At 43.9% G+C, this 13,382-nt stretch overlaps 2 protein-coding genes across 4 annotated transcripts in view; both read right to left on the bottom strand.

Annotated features, from left to right (window-relative positions):
• Window positions 1-3,015: 3,015 nt before the first annotated feature.
• On the bottom strand, window positions 3,016-6,214 carry LOC124004291 (myosin regulatory light chain 2, ventricular/cardiac muscle isoform). The gene is made up of 7 exons (XM_046313085.1): window positions 6,142-6,214; window positions 5,545-5,634; window positions 4,671-4,746; window positions 4,440-4,544; window positions 4,142-4,220; window positions 3,999-4,047; window positions 3,016-3,734 (listed from the first exon to the last, which is right to left on the bottom strand). The coding sequence occupies exons 1-7, from the start codon at window positions 6,142-6,144 to the stop codon at window positions 3,630-3,632; spliced, it is 507 nt and encodes a 168-aa protein (XP_046169041.1). The 5' UTR covers window positions 6,145-6,214; the 3' UTR covers window positions 3,016-3,629.
• Window positions 6,215-10,066: 3,852 nt separating this feature from the next.
• Window positions 10,067-13,382, bottom strand: part of cita (citron rho-interacting serine/threonine kinase a) — a 54,074-nt gene continuing 50,758 nt past the window's right edge. For all 3 annotated transcript variants that reach the window (XM_046311056.1, XM_046311057.1, XM_046311055.1), the window contains 2 exons: window positions 12,768-13,158; window positions 10,067-12,060 (listed from right to left, as the gene is read on the bottom strand). In XM_046311056.1, the coding sequence (XP_046167012.1) occupies window positions 12,037-12,060; window positions 12,768-13,158 (415 nt within the window). In that variant the 3' untranslated portion in view covers window positions 10,067-12,036. The remainder of the gene's footprint in view (window positions 12,061-12,767; window positions 13,159-13,382) is intronic.

The raw sequence follows: 13,382 nt of genomic DNA, 5'->3' as shown, positions 1-13,382 counted from the left end.
TGGTATGGCAACTGCTCGGCATCTGACCGTAAGGCGCTAAAGAGGGTAGTGTGAACAGCCCAGTGCAATTCTTGGGGGCCATCTTCCTGTCATCCAGGACCTATATAATAAGCAGTGTCAGAGGAAAGCCCATAAAATTGAGACCAGTCACCAAGTTACAGACTGTTTTCTCTGCTACCCCATGGAAAGCGCAACTGGAGCGTCAAGTCTAGGACCAAAAGGCTCCTCAACAGCTTCTACCCCCAAGCCATTAGACTGCTGAACAATTCATAAAAATCGCCACCGGACACCCCCCCCACACACTGCTGCTACTCGCTGTTTGTTTGATACCTATGCGTAGTCACTTCGCCCCCACCTACAGTTGAAGTCAGAAGTTTACATACACTTATGTTGGAGTCATTATAACTCGTTTTTCAACCACTCCACAATGTCTTGTTAACAAGACAAGTTAGTTTTGGCAAGTCGGTTAGGACATCTACTTTGTGCATGACACAAGTAATTTTTCCAACAATTTCACTTATCACAATTCCAGTGGGTCAGAAGTTTACATACACTAAGTTGACTGTGTCTTTATACAGCTTGGAAAATTCCAGAAAATTATGTCATGGCTTTGGAAGCTTCTGATAGGCTAATTGACATCATTTGAGTCAATTGGAGGTGTACCTGTGGATGTATTTCAAGGCCTACCTTCAAACTCAGTGCCTCTTTGCTTTACATCATGGGAAAATCAAAATAAATCATCCAAGACCTCCACAAGTCTGGTTCGTCCTTGGGAGCAAACGCCTGAAGGTACCACTTTCATCTGTACAAACAATAGTACGCAAGTATAAACACCATGGGACCACGCAGCCGTCATACCGCTCAGAAAAGGAGAAGTGTTGTCTCCTAGAGATGAACGTACTGCAAAAAGTGCAAATCAGTCCCAGAACAACAGCAAAGGACCCTGTGAAGATGCTGGAGGAAACAGGTACAAAAGTATCTATATCCACAGTAAAACGAGTCCTATATCGACATAACCTGATAGGCCGCTCAGCAAGGAAGAAGCCACTCCTCCAAAACCGCCATAAAAAAGCCAGTTTTTTGCAACTGTACGGTTTGCAACTGCACATGGGGACAAAGATCGTACTTTTTGGAGAAATGTCCTCTGGTTTGATGAAACAAAAATATAACTATTTGGCCATAATGACCATCGTTATGTTTAGAGGGAAAGGGGAGGCTTGCAAGCTGAAGAACACCATCCCAACCGTGAAGCACGGGGGTAGCAGCATCATGTTGTGGTCGTGCTTTGCTGCAGGAGGGACTGGTGCACTTCACAAAATAGATGGCATCATGAGGGAGGAAAAATTATGTGGATATATTGAAGCAATATCTCAAGACATCAGTTAATGCTTGGTCGCAAATGGGTCTTCCAAATGGACAATGACCCCAGGCATACTTCCAAAGTTGTGTCAAAATGGCTTAAGGACAACAAAGTCAAGGTATTGGAGTTGTCACGCCCTGACCTTAGAGCTTTTTATGTCTCTATTTTGGTTTGGTCAGGGTGTGATTTGGGTGTACAAAGGCATACAAACCTGACTCAGTTTCACCAGCTCTGTCAGGAGGAATGGGCCACAATTTACCCAACTTATTGTGGGAAGCTTGTGGAAGGCTACCTAAAACGTTTGACCTATGTTAAACAATTTAAAGGCAATGCTACCAAATACTAATTCAGTGTATGTAAACTTCTGACCCACTGGAAATGTGATGAAATAAATAAAATCAGAAATGAATCATTATGTATTATTCTGACATTTCACATTCATAAAATAAAGTGGTGATCCTAACTGACCATAAGACAAGGAATTTATACTGGGATTAAATGTCAGGAATTGTGAAAAACGGAGTTTGCCTGATGATCATTAGCAAGTTGGGCACTACCCAAGCATGTCCAGAGTGCATAAAAGGAGATTACAGTGACTCAATCGTTATGTGGAATTTTACTGCGGTCATGACTCATGACTACCAGTGTTGCAGTAATATGGTCACCACAACAGCCCTACAAACACACACACACACTTTTGAACAGGTTTGTTCCCATTATCGTTGGAAATACCACAGCTCATCTAGGCCCTTATCCCTTGTCCCCCCCCCCACCCTAGGAACAATGCTTAATTTTGGACAATGAAATAACAAACAGTGGGTGACTCAGGGCTTTGCACCTGTGTCAAAGTCTCCCAGCATGGCCAGGCATCAGCTCATTGGAGCAACAACAGGCGTTCGGGGGATCACTTGCTGGCAGCTTATTGTCTGCCTGTTTGATACATCATGCGGTGTAACGTTACCCCGTCACGTCATCACAAGAACTAAAATAAACACAGGGGCTTTGTCTTTCCAAACCAAACCCCATGTTTGGGCAGTGTCAGGCCCCTCTGTACCTTGAATCCCAGTCTGATGTCAGAAGACAGCCATCTCTACTACCTCACTTGCTCCTCTCTAAATACAGAAGGCTACATGCTCTTAGTCTTAGGGGATCCATCATACCCTCAGCTGCTGGGCAGGACTTTTGCCAAAACCAAGCTGAAACCCTGAATCAGTTTATAAACCAGTTGAAAAGCTCTTCCTCAATGAAGAGATCGATTGAACCTCAAACTCGCCTAGTGGGCTGTTAGTATTAGGAAAAGTCTGCTTATGCACTATTTACAACCCACACTGATTGTCATTAACCCCTGATGTAAACTATATTTTTGTTTGACCTATTTACAAAACAGGGTGGCAGCAGCAGTTATGTGATAAACTTGGACAAATTGTTAAGAGGTTAATTGAATCATTTAAGGAAGCATACGCCCATTGATAGATATACTAGATTTGTTGAGTTGAAACATTATGTCACTTATAACATATGACATTCGTTCTAATGTGTCATTAGTCAATCAAGTAAAAAAAGAGCATCTAATAGCTGTTATGCTCTCAAAGGAGCTGCTTCAAAATCAAAATGTATTATCGTAAGGTGGAAGAAATAACAAATGGACAAAAGACACGAGTTAAAGTGATTTATTGGACAGTGATCAGATTGTATAATAGCTGTAGCCTGAATTCAACCATTTACACACAATTGGCTTGACAGTTGGCTTAACGCAGCGTCTCCCAAACTCGGTCCTCGGGACCCCAAGTGGTGTAGGTTTGTTTTTTTGCCCTAGCGCCACACAACTGATTCAAATAATCAACTCGTCATCATGCTCTGGGTCATTTGAATTAGCTGTGTAAATGTTACAGGCAAAAACCAAAACGTGCACCCCTTAGGATCCCCGAGGACAGTTTGGAAAACACTGACACATTAACCACTGTTGATGAGCGGCAAACGTAATGCATCACAAAAGGAGGCCAGTTGAAAAGTGTCTTGAGCCGTTTGTAGGAGGCAGAGGCCAGTGAGTTTCCCTCTGTTCCTTTATCTCCCCTTCCACTGTGGAAGCTTCACCTGATCTGATTATGTAAGTGGGCGGGGCAAGCACACAGGACCGTGGATGGAGCCTGGAGATGATAGATGACTGCCGATAGGTGTTTTGACCAGGGAAATAGAAGCGCTAGATTATCTCTTGTCTAGAGCTTGTATTTCTATCACTGACAGACACGCTGAAGGAGCAGGGAGTTCGTTACTCCTGGTCCTTCTCTTCTCCGTGTGTGATGACGTGCACAAGGTTTTTGTAGTCTAGATTTCCTGCCACGTCTGGTGGGAAGGCTGCAAACATCTGCTCCATCTGAGAAAACCAGCGAGAAGATTTAGTGACTCAATCACTGGCGTACACATCACGCACTTCACACCATTTTCGAAGCAACACGCAATATGTTTATGCATGAACTATGTTATGTTACTGATTATGAGTGGTGATGAGTTGTTTATTTAAAATGGTTTGTCTGCTGTATTTCAATAGTTGTATGTGCAATGGGTCAACGTGTGTAAATGTGTGTGTGGACGGTATATAGATTATATTGCGTTTAGTGTAAATTGGTTGTGCTCCAACCTCTTCAGGAGAAAATCTGTCCGCTTGTGTTGTCAGCATCTCTGTCACACTGAAGACGAGCAAGAACAAGGATGACATTAACCATCTCCACAAAGCTTTGACCCTATAGGCCCATTTACACAAATGCACACGCGACTACTCACAAGTCCTTCCTCAGGACCCCTTTTCCTTCGGGGTCAAATACTTTAAAAGCATTGAGGATAGTCTCCTCTGGATCAGCGCCTACGCAGAGACAACGTCTAATTAGAACTAAGTCGATGGGAGGCAGACGTGGACAATATAAGAGTACAACATACAAAAATTCAGAGGGAAAATGTCATTCAAATTAGGATTCAGGCAACTCATCTGTTAAACGTTTGGGAGGAAGTGACATTCAGCACTGTTGCAAAATGTAGCACGACGTTTAACCAACTGAATGCATCCCTTGTTTGCACACCTCACCTTTCAGCTTCTCCCCGAACATGGTGAGGAAGATGGTGAAGTTGACGGGGCCGGACGCCTCTTTCAGCATCTCATCTATCTCCTCCTGCTTCACGTTGAGCCGCCCTGTTACAGAGACATGGGTCAGTACCATTGCTTTCGTTATGGCCAGGTCGTTATTGTAAACGGGATTACATTCTTACTGACCTAACTGAACAAATAGATACATAGTACAATACATCTTCAACCCACCTAGTGCAGCAAAGGTGTCCCTCAGGTCATTTTTGTCAATGAATCCATCTCTGTTCTGGTCCATGATGGTGAAGGCCTGTCAATATGGAGGTTAACACTTAAAGGGAGACATGAAAACGACTCCAGGGACTAGAGTTTGTCTGTGTGTGTGTGTGTGTATATGTTGGGAGGAGAGTGACAGTAAATCCCATGGCCTACAGTTGGAGCCACTCTGCATATCAAATCATTCAATGAGCCGGTGTTTGGTCAAGTGGACCACACGTTATCTCCATGCCAGAAATCTTTGTCAAAACGATCCCATCGATGCTCTCTGGACATTCCTTTTTTCTAAGCCTTTATTCTTAGTTACTGTATTCATACTATGTTACTCCCTGGGGTTTAAGAGTGGCATTCAGGCCAGGGCATATTTTCCATCCTATCCCCAGCCCTCCCTAATCACCGATGACAGGGCCCGAATGCCTGGCCATGATTTAAAGAGCGACACCGCTCATACCACACGCCTGGAATTCATGATAAGGGCAGAGAGACAGGTGGAAAATGGACAACTCATGAAAGGTGATGGACAGAGGGACAGGTAAACATACAGGCTTACAGAGATGCCGGATTCACACTATAGGGCCAAACCGAGATGTATTAGGCGGCCTGGTTAAACATTCACCATAGTTGCTGGAACTGTGCTTGAAGGGACAATGTGAAAAGAAAATGTCTGCGCTAGCATAGTAGTTCGGGTTGACCCGATAGTGTGATTCAATCTGAACAGTAGAGGCAGAATGGGTTAGGCACTAGGACGATGACAAACAAAACCAGACAGAAAAGGGTGCAGTGTGATCGATGGGCTGTCGTCATGGTAATAAGGGAAGAGACAGATTATTACCTCCTTGAACTCCTGGATCTGAGACTGCTCAAAAATCGAAAACACATTGGAGTTAGAGTCCGCTGACTTCTTCTTTGCCTTCTTGGGTGCCTTTGGAGAGAGGTGGAAAGGAGAGGTATATCCATAAAACATAGTGGGCTGGAGCAAAAGCCTGCACACTGTGGACTTCCAGGAGCAGATCTACCCAGATTTATACTAGCGGCAGTGTATCGACACAATAGAACTGTTATGTTTGGGATAGAACGGTCTTTGACAGGACCATGCCTTGAACTAACTAAACTAGATACTATGATTTAAGGAGTGATCATGCCCAACTTAAAATACTGAACAGATAGAAAATGTTAATTTTCTAGAACACTATGAAAGAAAATATGACATCTAACAGATTCCTTTTTTGATTCGAACAATTGTCACCATCATCCAAGCTACCATCGTCAACCGATCTAACTACACATCTATCTACCTGTATAGCTGCTTCCTCTAAGGACTTAGCGGAGTTTTACATGAATAATTCCCTTTCCCCTACAACCACCCCCTTGACATACGTAGCTGACACTGTGAAATCCTAGAGTGGCATAGAACAGGACAGGCACTTACCATAGCTGGAGCTGGAGGAGATGGGTGATGAACAGAACAATGGGACTCCCAAAATGCAACTGAACAATGGAGAGTGCTTTGTCTGGCCTTTATGTAGCCTACATGCACTCCATTCTACTGGACGATATAAATAAACCATGCCTTCTTTAGGAAGTGACAGGTAAATGACAACACACACACAGGGGGGCACGCACACACACACACACACACGAGAGAATAATCCCGATTGCCCTCCGCCCCAAAGTTCATTGTCAGCTCTCAGAGTGGAATAACAGTGGTTTAGAATAACAGGACCTTGCATGCTGAAGGTTAAGCTGACATATGGACTTGTTGGAAGGTCATACTATGGATCTTTTAGCTATTTGATTTTGAATTTTAGGACCCCTTTAGGTATAAAAATAAAATAATTTGATAAAATATGGAATTTGCCCTTTAGGTAAAATACATTTTCATGAGAAGACCAATTTTCAGGATGTCTCATGGTCTGACAAACACTGCTCTAGCTCTGCCAACCTTCACTGCAGATGTGGAAGAGCGATATTGGCGGATGCAGTGGATTGAGACGCATCCAAACAGATATCTCTATCTTAAACTGACAGTCTGTAGGGGGGGTTTAAAGGAACCCAAAACTCTAATCTCTCTTTCCTACCCAGAGAGAACATGGAATATTCCCCTCTCTCCCCTACCCTGCTTTAAAAGTGCTGCTGAATGAATGAGTGAGTGATGCCTCAACCTCAAAGCAGAGGTGATGCCCGTTCAATCCACAGCCCATATTGTGTGTGTGTGCAGATATTTTAGTCATTTAACAGACACTCTTATCCAGAGTGACTTATAGTTAGTGCATTCATCGTAAAATAGCTAGGTGGTACAACCACATATCTCAGTCATAGTAAGTACATTTTTCTTCAATAAAGTAGCTAACAGCAAATTCAGGACTAGAGTAAGGGGAGAAAATATGTTAGTTGGGGGGGGTGAGGAGGGTGTGCTGTGGGATTATTTAACATACTCTTTGAATAGGTAGGGTTTCAGATGATTTCGGAAGATGGGCAGGGACTCTGCTGTCCTAGTTTCAGGGGGAAGCTGGTTCCACCATTGTGGTGCCAGGACAGAGAAGAGCTTTGACTGGGCAGAGTTGGAGCTCCCCTCCCTTAGGGGTGGGAGTGCCAAGACACCAGAGGTGGCAGAACTGAAAACTCGGGTTGAGGTGTAGGATTTGGCCATAGCCTGAAGGTAGGGAGGGGCAGTTACTCTTGCTGCTCCATAGGCAAGTACCATGATCTTGTAGTGGATGCAAGCTTCGACTGGAAGCCAGTGGAGTGTGCAGAGGAGCGGGGTGACATGGGAGAGGTTGAACACCAGGCCGGCTGCAGCGTTCTGGATAAGTTTCAGGGGTTTGATGGCACAAAAAGGGAGCCCAGCCAGGAGACTGTTGCAGTAGTCCAGATGGGAGATGACAAGTGCCCTGGATTAGGACCTGTGCCCCTTCCTGTGTGAGGTACGGTCGTACTCTACGATTTTCTTTCTTGAGCAGAAGGTCGGGGAGGCCGGAACATAATTAAGCAATAAGGCCGAGGGGGTGGGGTATATGGCCAATATACCATGGCTAAGGGCTGTTCTAATGCACGATGCAACGTGGAGTGCCTGGATACTGTCCTTCGCTGTTGTATATTGGCCATATACCACAAACCCCTGAGGTGCCTTATTGCTGTTATAAACTGGTTACAAACGTAACTACCATATTAAATATAAATGTTTTGTCATACCCGTGGTATGCAGTCTGATATACCACACCTGTCAGACAATCAGCATTCAGGGCTTGAATCACCAAGTATATAATTACAAATCATTTGTTGACTGAAAATTGACTGCAAGAAGCCCAAACATATAATGTTTGACTAAAACATAATTAATTCAAACCTTGCTTACATTTGTATACGGTCATGTATCTATTATGCATGGGAATACTTGGGAACTGGACTTCTTATATTAAAATCCCTTGGAGATAATTTCCTGGTGTTTACCGTCTTATAAGTCCAACAATGAAAACAATAAAACATTTAAATAAATGCTTTTGCTCAGAAAACTTGGGTGGCCAAATAAAAGCACCCGCGGGCCGCCCGTTGGGGAACCCTGTTGTAGAGCACAAACCTGCAGGAGTGAGTCACTGCTTTGACATTCGCAGAGACCAACAGGGTGTTGTCCAGAGTCACGACAAGGTTCTTTGCACTCTAGACAAAACTAGAGGAACTAAGAACCAGCTGTTGAGTCGTTGTGGTTTTAGCGGAAGCATAGCCCCGATTACCTAGTAGGTTACACCCTTTTCACACCATCATGCTGACCCAAATTGTACTGTGCTGGTTCTGTAATCAGGCCAGCGCCGTACAGCTCGGCGAAAAATATTTAGCCTATCTACCTCTACTAGGCTACTACCACTACCTCGATGCTCTTCAATTAGTTAGATGTGTGTTTATGCCGTCATTACATGTTAATTTGTTTGTCTAAGGCCAATTTAACAATACATTTTAAAGCTGAAAGCCAGTGTGGACAAATATTAGCTTATTAAGCCATTATTTATAGCCCTGCCGCTGTCAGGGGAGTGTGACTGGCACGCTGGGTTAACAGTGGAGCAAGTCCAGTCACATCTCTCACATGCTTCTATACATATCATTCATTTACAGAGCCCACGCTTCACTCAAGCGGTCATAGCTAGTTAACTCTCTCTTCACATAAATCTTTCTAACCGTTTTAGCGCATGCAACTTTGTATCATAAGCGAGTCTATTTCACATGTTTAAAAACAGCAGCCAAGGTAGCTGGAAAACCATGTCAATTTGTTTTTTCTATGAACAATCTCTTTAACGAGAGACTAGGAAAGGAAGAATGTTCAAAATCATTTGCACCCAGTTTCACGTTCCAAACTCTGCAGCGCAACATTAGCTGGGTTCCAATACTAAAGTGTGACCCTGTTGAGACGGAGAACAGCGCCTTACAATGTGTCAATTAGAGTTCCCAACTCACCCAGTACCACTCATGTCAGGTCCGGTCATGCTGGCAAGGGAAAGTGCCAATCAGTGAATAGGGTGTTAGGGTCAGAATCTCCCAACAATGTCTGGGTGGAGGACTTGTCTATATAAAAGGTGATGTGCTGAAAGCCTTCTTCACCTCGTCATTGTCAATCTTCTCTTTCAGCAAGGTGTTTAACAACGAGTCAATGTCTAAATAGCATATGCCACTTATGCCATAATCTCTGTCCCTTCACAGCATGGAAGGAGTCTCTAGTAACTTGTTTATTTGAGGTCGTAAAATCAGATAGGTAGCCTGGCGGTTAGAGGCCAATAAGCAAAAGGTTGGTGGGTCGAATGCCTGAGCCGACAAGGCATTTAAACCGAACTTCTCCGGGGTCACCGTTGATAATGGCTGATCACCTGGCTGTGACCTCATTCTCTGAGGGCGTCTCAGAGGGAGTGGAATATGCAAAAAACATTTCCATTTCACACCTGTACAGGTTACTCACATGTACATATAGTGAAACAGGACTGTATAAGCTTCCCCTAATTTAGACAATTAAAGCTGTCTACATCTAAATTTTAAAGCAACATGTATGAAGATTACATTTAAAGTTTGACTGCCATTCTCACCCACACCCCTCAGATGAACAATTGTTCCTGGGCACAGGCAGCTGTCTTTCTCCTCAGAGTTATTCCCAGTTTAAGACACAAATAGCCGCTGCTGCTCTGCATGCCAGTGGCTCCAGAATGGGAAGGCATTGTCACAGTAAGGCTGGGGCAGCTAGTGAATACCAAATGTGCATTGTTACCCTGACACACTGGACATAAACACACAATCTCTTTCTCCCTCTTTCTTACACAATTGCTCTTTCTCTCTCACACGATTCCACATAGGCCACACAGGATATACGCCAGCAATTAAAGACAGTGGTTATGTTTAATATTGTGTGACAAAACTCTACAGGGAAAGCTAGTACATATTTTGTTAGCATTTGTAAGACATCAATATTTTCATATCGAGCACAGGGCGACATGTTCCTCGTCTAAATGGAATCCTCAGAATGCACATATCTAAAGTTTAGCTCATATCTGTGCATCACTGGTATTTTGCTCCAGCAAAGTTTCTGAAATCTGAAACAGTAGAAGGCTGGACTTACGTAGCAGATGGTAAATTGTTAGGTAAGCCTGAAATTAAAATCGATTTACAACCCTGTTCACTCCCACCCTGATGCTGAGTAAAATGAAAAATGTCTTCTTCTGTGTGTAGAGGATGTGAGCAAAAAGCTTTCTTATTGCACATGTAGGCCAAAATCTGTTCCAAAAGCATTTGCTACGTGACCTTTCAGTGCTCCACTGAATTTGGTTGAATATAAATACATTTAAAAAATGACAGATTTCTTTCTTCTTTTTTTAAATATCAAGAATAAGTAAATCAAAAGTAAGTAGATATATTAAAGTATAAAGAGTAGGCTTATGTGACTGAAAATACCATATTTGTTCTTGCTGCATGAGAGGTGTTTAGCAGTAGGAAAATGTCGCTCATAATAGCTCAGGAGGATTTGAAAGAAAATGGAAATTGAAGGCTAACTAAAACATGTAGATTTCTTTCTTTAATCGCTCATGCTCCAGTGTCGAATCGCATGTAGTTCACTGAAATGAAGTTGAAGATCATAGGATATGTATTTTCCATTCTCATTTAAGTACATCCATGCCGTAAGAATCAGTTAATCAAAGAACATTATTTTATGCACCGATCGATCATAAACAACACTTTCGAGGGTATGTATACACAAGGTAAGGGGAGATTGGGGTAACAAAGGAAATATTCAAGTATGATTTCTCAAGCCGCATGTAAATTTGCTTTTGCGTGTGGAAGTGCATTACACAAGATGGGACCAGGGCAAAATGCTCACTCGATAAAGGACGTTTTTAAAAGAATAATATTCATTTGACATTCAAGAGGACACACAACAATCACTTTTCTCTTTAACAAAAATAGACGTGGCTTTTCCAGCCTTGAGGTTCCCTTTCAGTATCTATAAAAAGTCAGGCTCAGTCTGAAATGGCACCCTAATCTTTAAAGTGTACTACTTTTGACAAAAGCAGTGCACTATATATGGAGTAGGGTGCAATTTCGGACTAAACCTAAGTCTGCCTATTTACAGTGTCAAATAGCATCGTGCTGATTTATAAAGGCCCGAGAGCCAGCTGGTGCTGGGGATTGTGGGTAGCGCAGTTTTAGTGTGTCAGCTGTAGTCATCTAGCTCAGGGATGGACCAATACTAGAGGGCCGCTGTGTGTGTGTAGACTTTATTCCATATAATCTCTAACACACACACCTAATTACACTTGATGTAAATCAAAGACTAGGATTAGTTGATTATTTGAATGAGGTGTGTTAGTGCTGGGCTGTAAACAAAAGCCTGCACACACTGCATCCCTAGGAGATGCCCACCACTGATCTAGCTGATATGCACAGGGTGAGAGCAAATCCAGGAGAACATTTCGTTGTGTTTCTAAACTCTGAAGCCTCATCTGTAAGTGCTATTTCCAGGATGTAATTTTGCAGATATTCCAAGCGTTTTTGTCAGCGTTTGTGACAAATGTTATGTTTTGGTCCTTGCTGACTTTAAATGATGGATACTTCTTTTTTGTTTGTTAATGTATATCAACATTATTATTATTTTTATGATTTATTCTAGTAAAAACCCATACACATGACATTCAGCTTCGACAGTAGGTCATCAACACTTTAGCTGCTTTTCCTATTGGGCTCTCTAGGTGATGCAGTATTCTGACCCCGCTCCTCTTCCCAAACCCTGGTAAGAACTGAGTGATGTGCTGTGCTGGGGATGTCACTCTTCTAACTGATGTTGCGCTGCTGTCACTCAAACAGATGACTGATCCCACACCTGTACAGAAAGATCAGAGACAAATAGGGTCAGATGATAAGGTTAGGGTAAAGGTTAGTGTTAGGAGATAGGCAAACCCACTATCCAGTATACACTTCCACACTATTCCCCCAGGGGGCTGCAGCAATCTCGTCCAGGCGCTGAGACTGGTTGATAAGCACATCAGGTGCTGCCAATTGAGGTGATCAGTCAGAGTGCCAGCTTGGAGAGCCGGGAGGCTGCTGGTTGGTTTGGTGGCAATGAGGCCTTTCGTTTGGTTTTGAATCTTGTTTGGGCATGCCTGTTTGCACTTTCCTTTTCGTCACCATCGAAAACAAATAATAATCCGCTTGGACTGGCCGACCAAGAGGTTGAGAGAGACAGAGCTGTACATTCAACACCTAGGCCATACACTGATTTCTCATATAAATGCACACATTCATTCAGGTTACAGACCGGTTAACTAGGCCTAAGACCCTTAACGAGTGTAACAATATCCATAGGCTAGTTATTGGTTCTGTAACAATATCACTGGAATAGGAACGTCGTATTGAAAAACACATGAGTCAGCATATCCATAGGAACTATTAAAAAAAAAGAGAGCATGGGACCATAGGCCTTTGATCAAAAGTAATGCACCCAATACCACTCAATTTATGTCCTGTAATGTGGGCAAGGGAAGTACATAGGACTCTGGGAAGTATTCTGTACATAGTCTACTGTCTCACCTTGTTGACCGTGGTGAGGGGCGTGCGACCGGAGCTGGTGTGGAGTCTCTGGCGAACTCCAGGCTGCTGCTCCTCGAACCCCCGGCCGGGTGACCTCTCCCTCCTCACGTCCCGGTCCATCAGCTTCCCTGGGGAGCGGTCGAGGCGTAGGTCCCCCCCCATGGCCCTTCCCGGAGACCTGGCCAGACGGGGGTCCATCATCATCCTGCCACTGGGAGACTTCTCCCTCTCCACTGAGTGCGGCGGGCGGCCGGGCGACTTATCACGGCGGAACTCGGTGCGGGCCTCGCGGTAGCGGCGCGGCGTGCCTGGGTCACTGTGCAACGCGGGGCTGGCTGCCAGGCGCTTGGTGATGTGCTCATTGTAGGAAGGCGGCCCACGCTTGTTGGGGCTGCGGATGGAAAGGGGGTGGAGAGACCCATTGTGGAGATGGAGAGGGCCGGGGACCACATGACAAAGATCACAGGGTCAACATTTTGTTAGACCATCAGAGATGGTGTCAAGAAAGCATTGCATAGTGTACTGCTGGGGTTGTGGGAGGGGAACTATCTGTATGAACAAGAACCATGGAAGGGGAACTATCTGTATGAACAAGAACCGTGGGAGGGGAACTAT

Source organism: Oncorhynchus gorbuscha, linkage group LG18 (genome assembly GCF_021184085.1).
Source record: "Oncorhynchus gorbuscha isolate QuinsamMale2020 ecotype Even-year linkage group LG18, OgorEven_v1.0, whole genome shotgun sequence".
NCBI lineage: Eukaryota > Metazoa > Chordata > Actinopteri > Salmoniformes > Salmonidae > Oncorhynchus > Oncorhynchus gorbuscha.
This window is presented reverse-complemented; position numbering and strand designations above follow the sequence as displayed.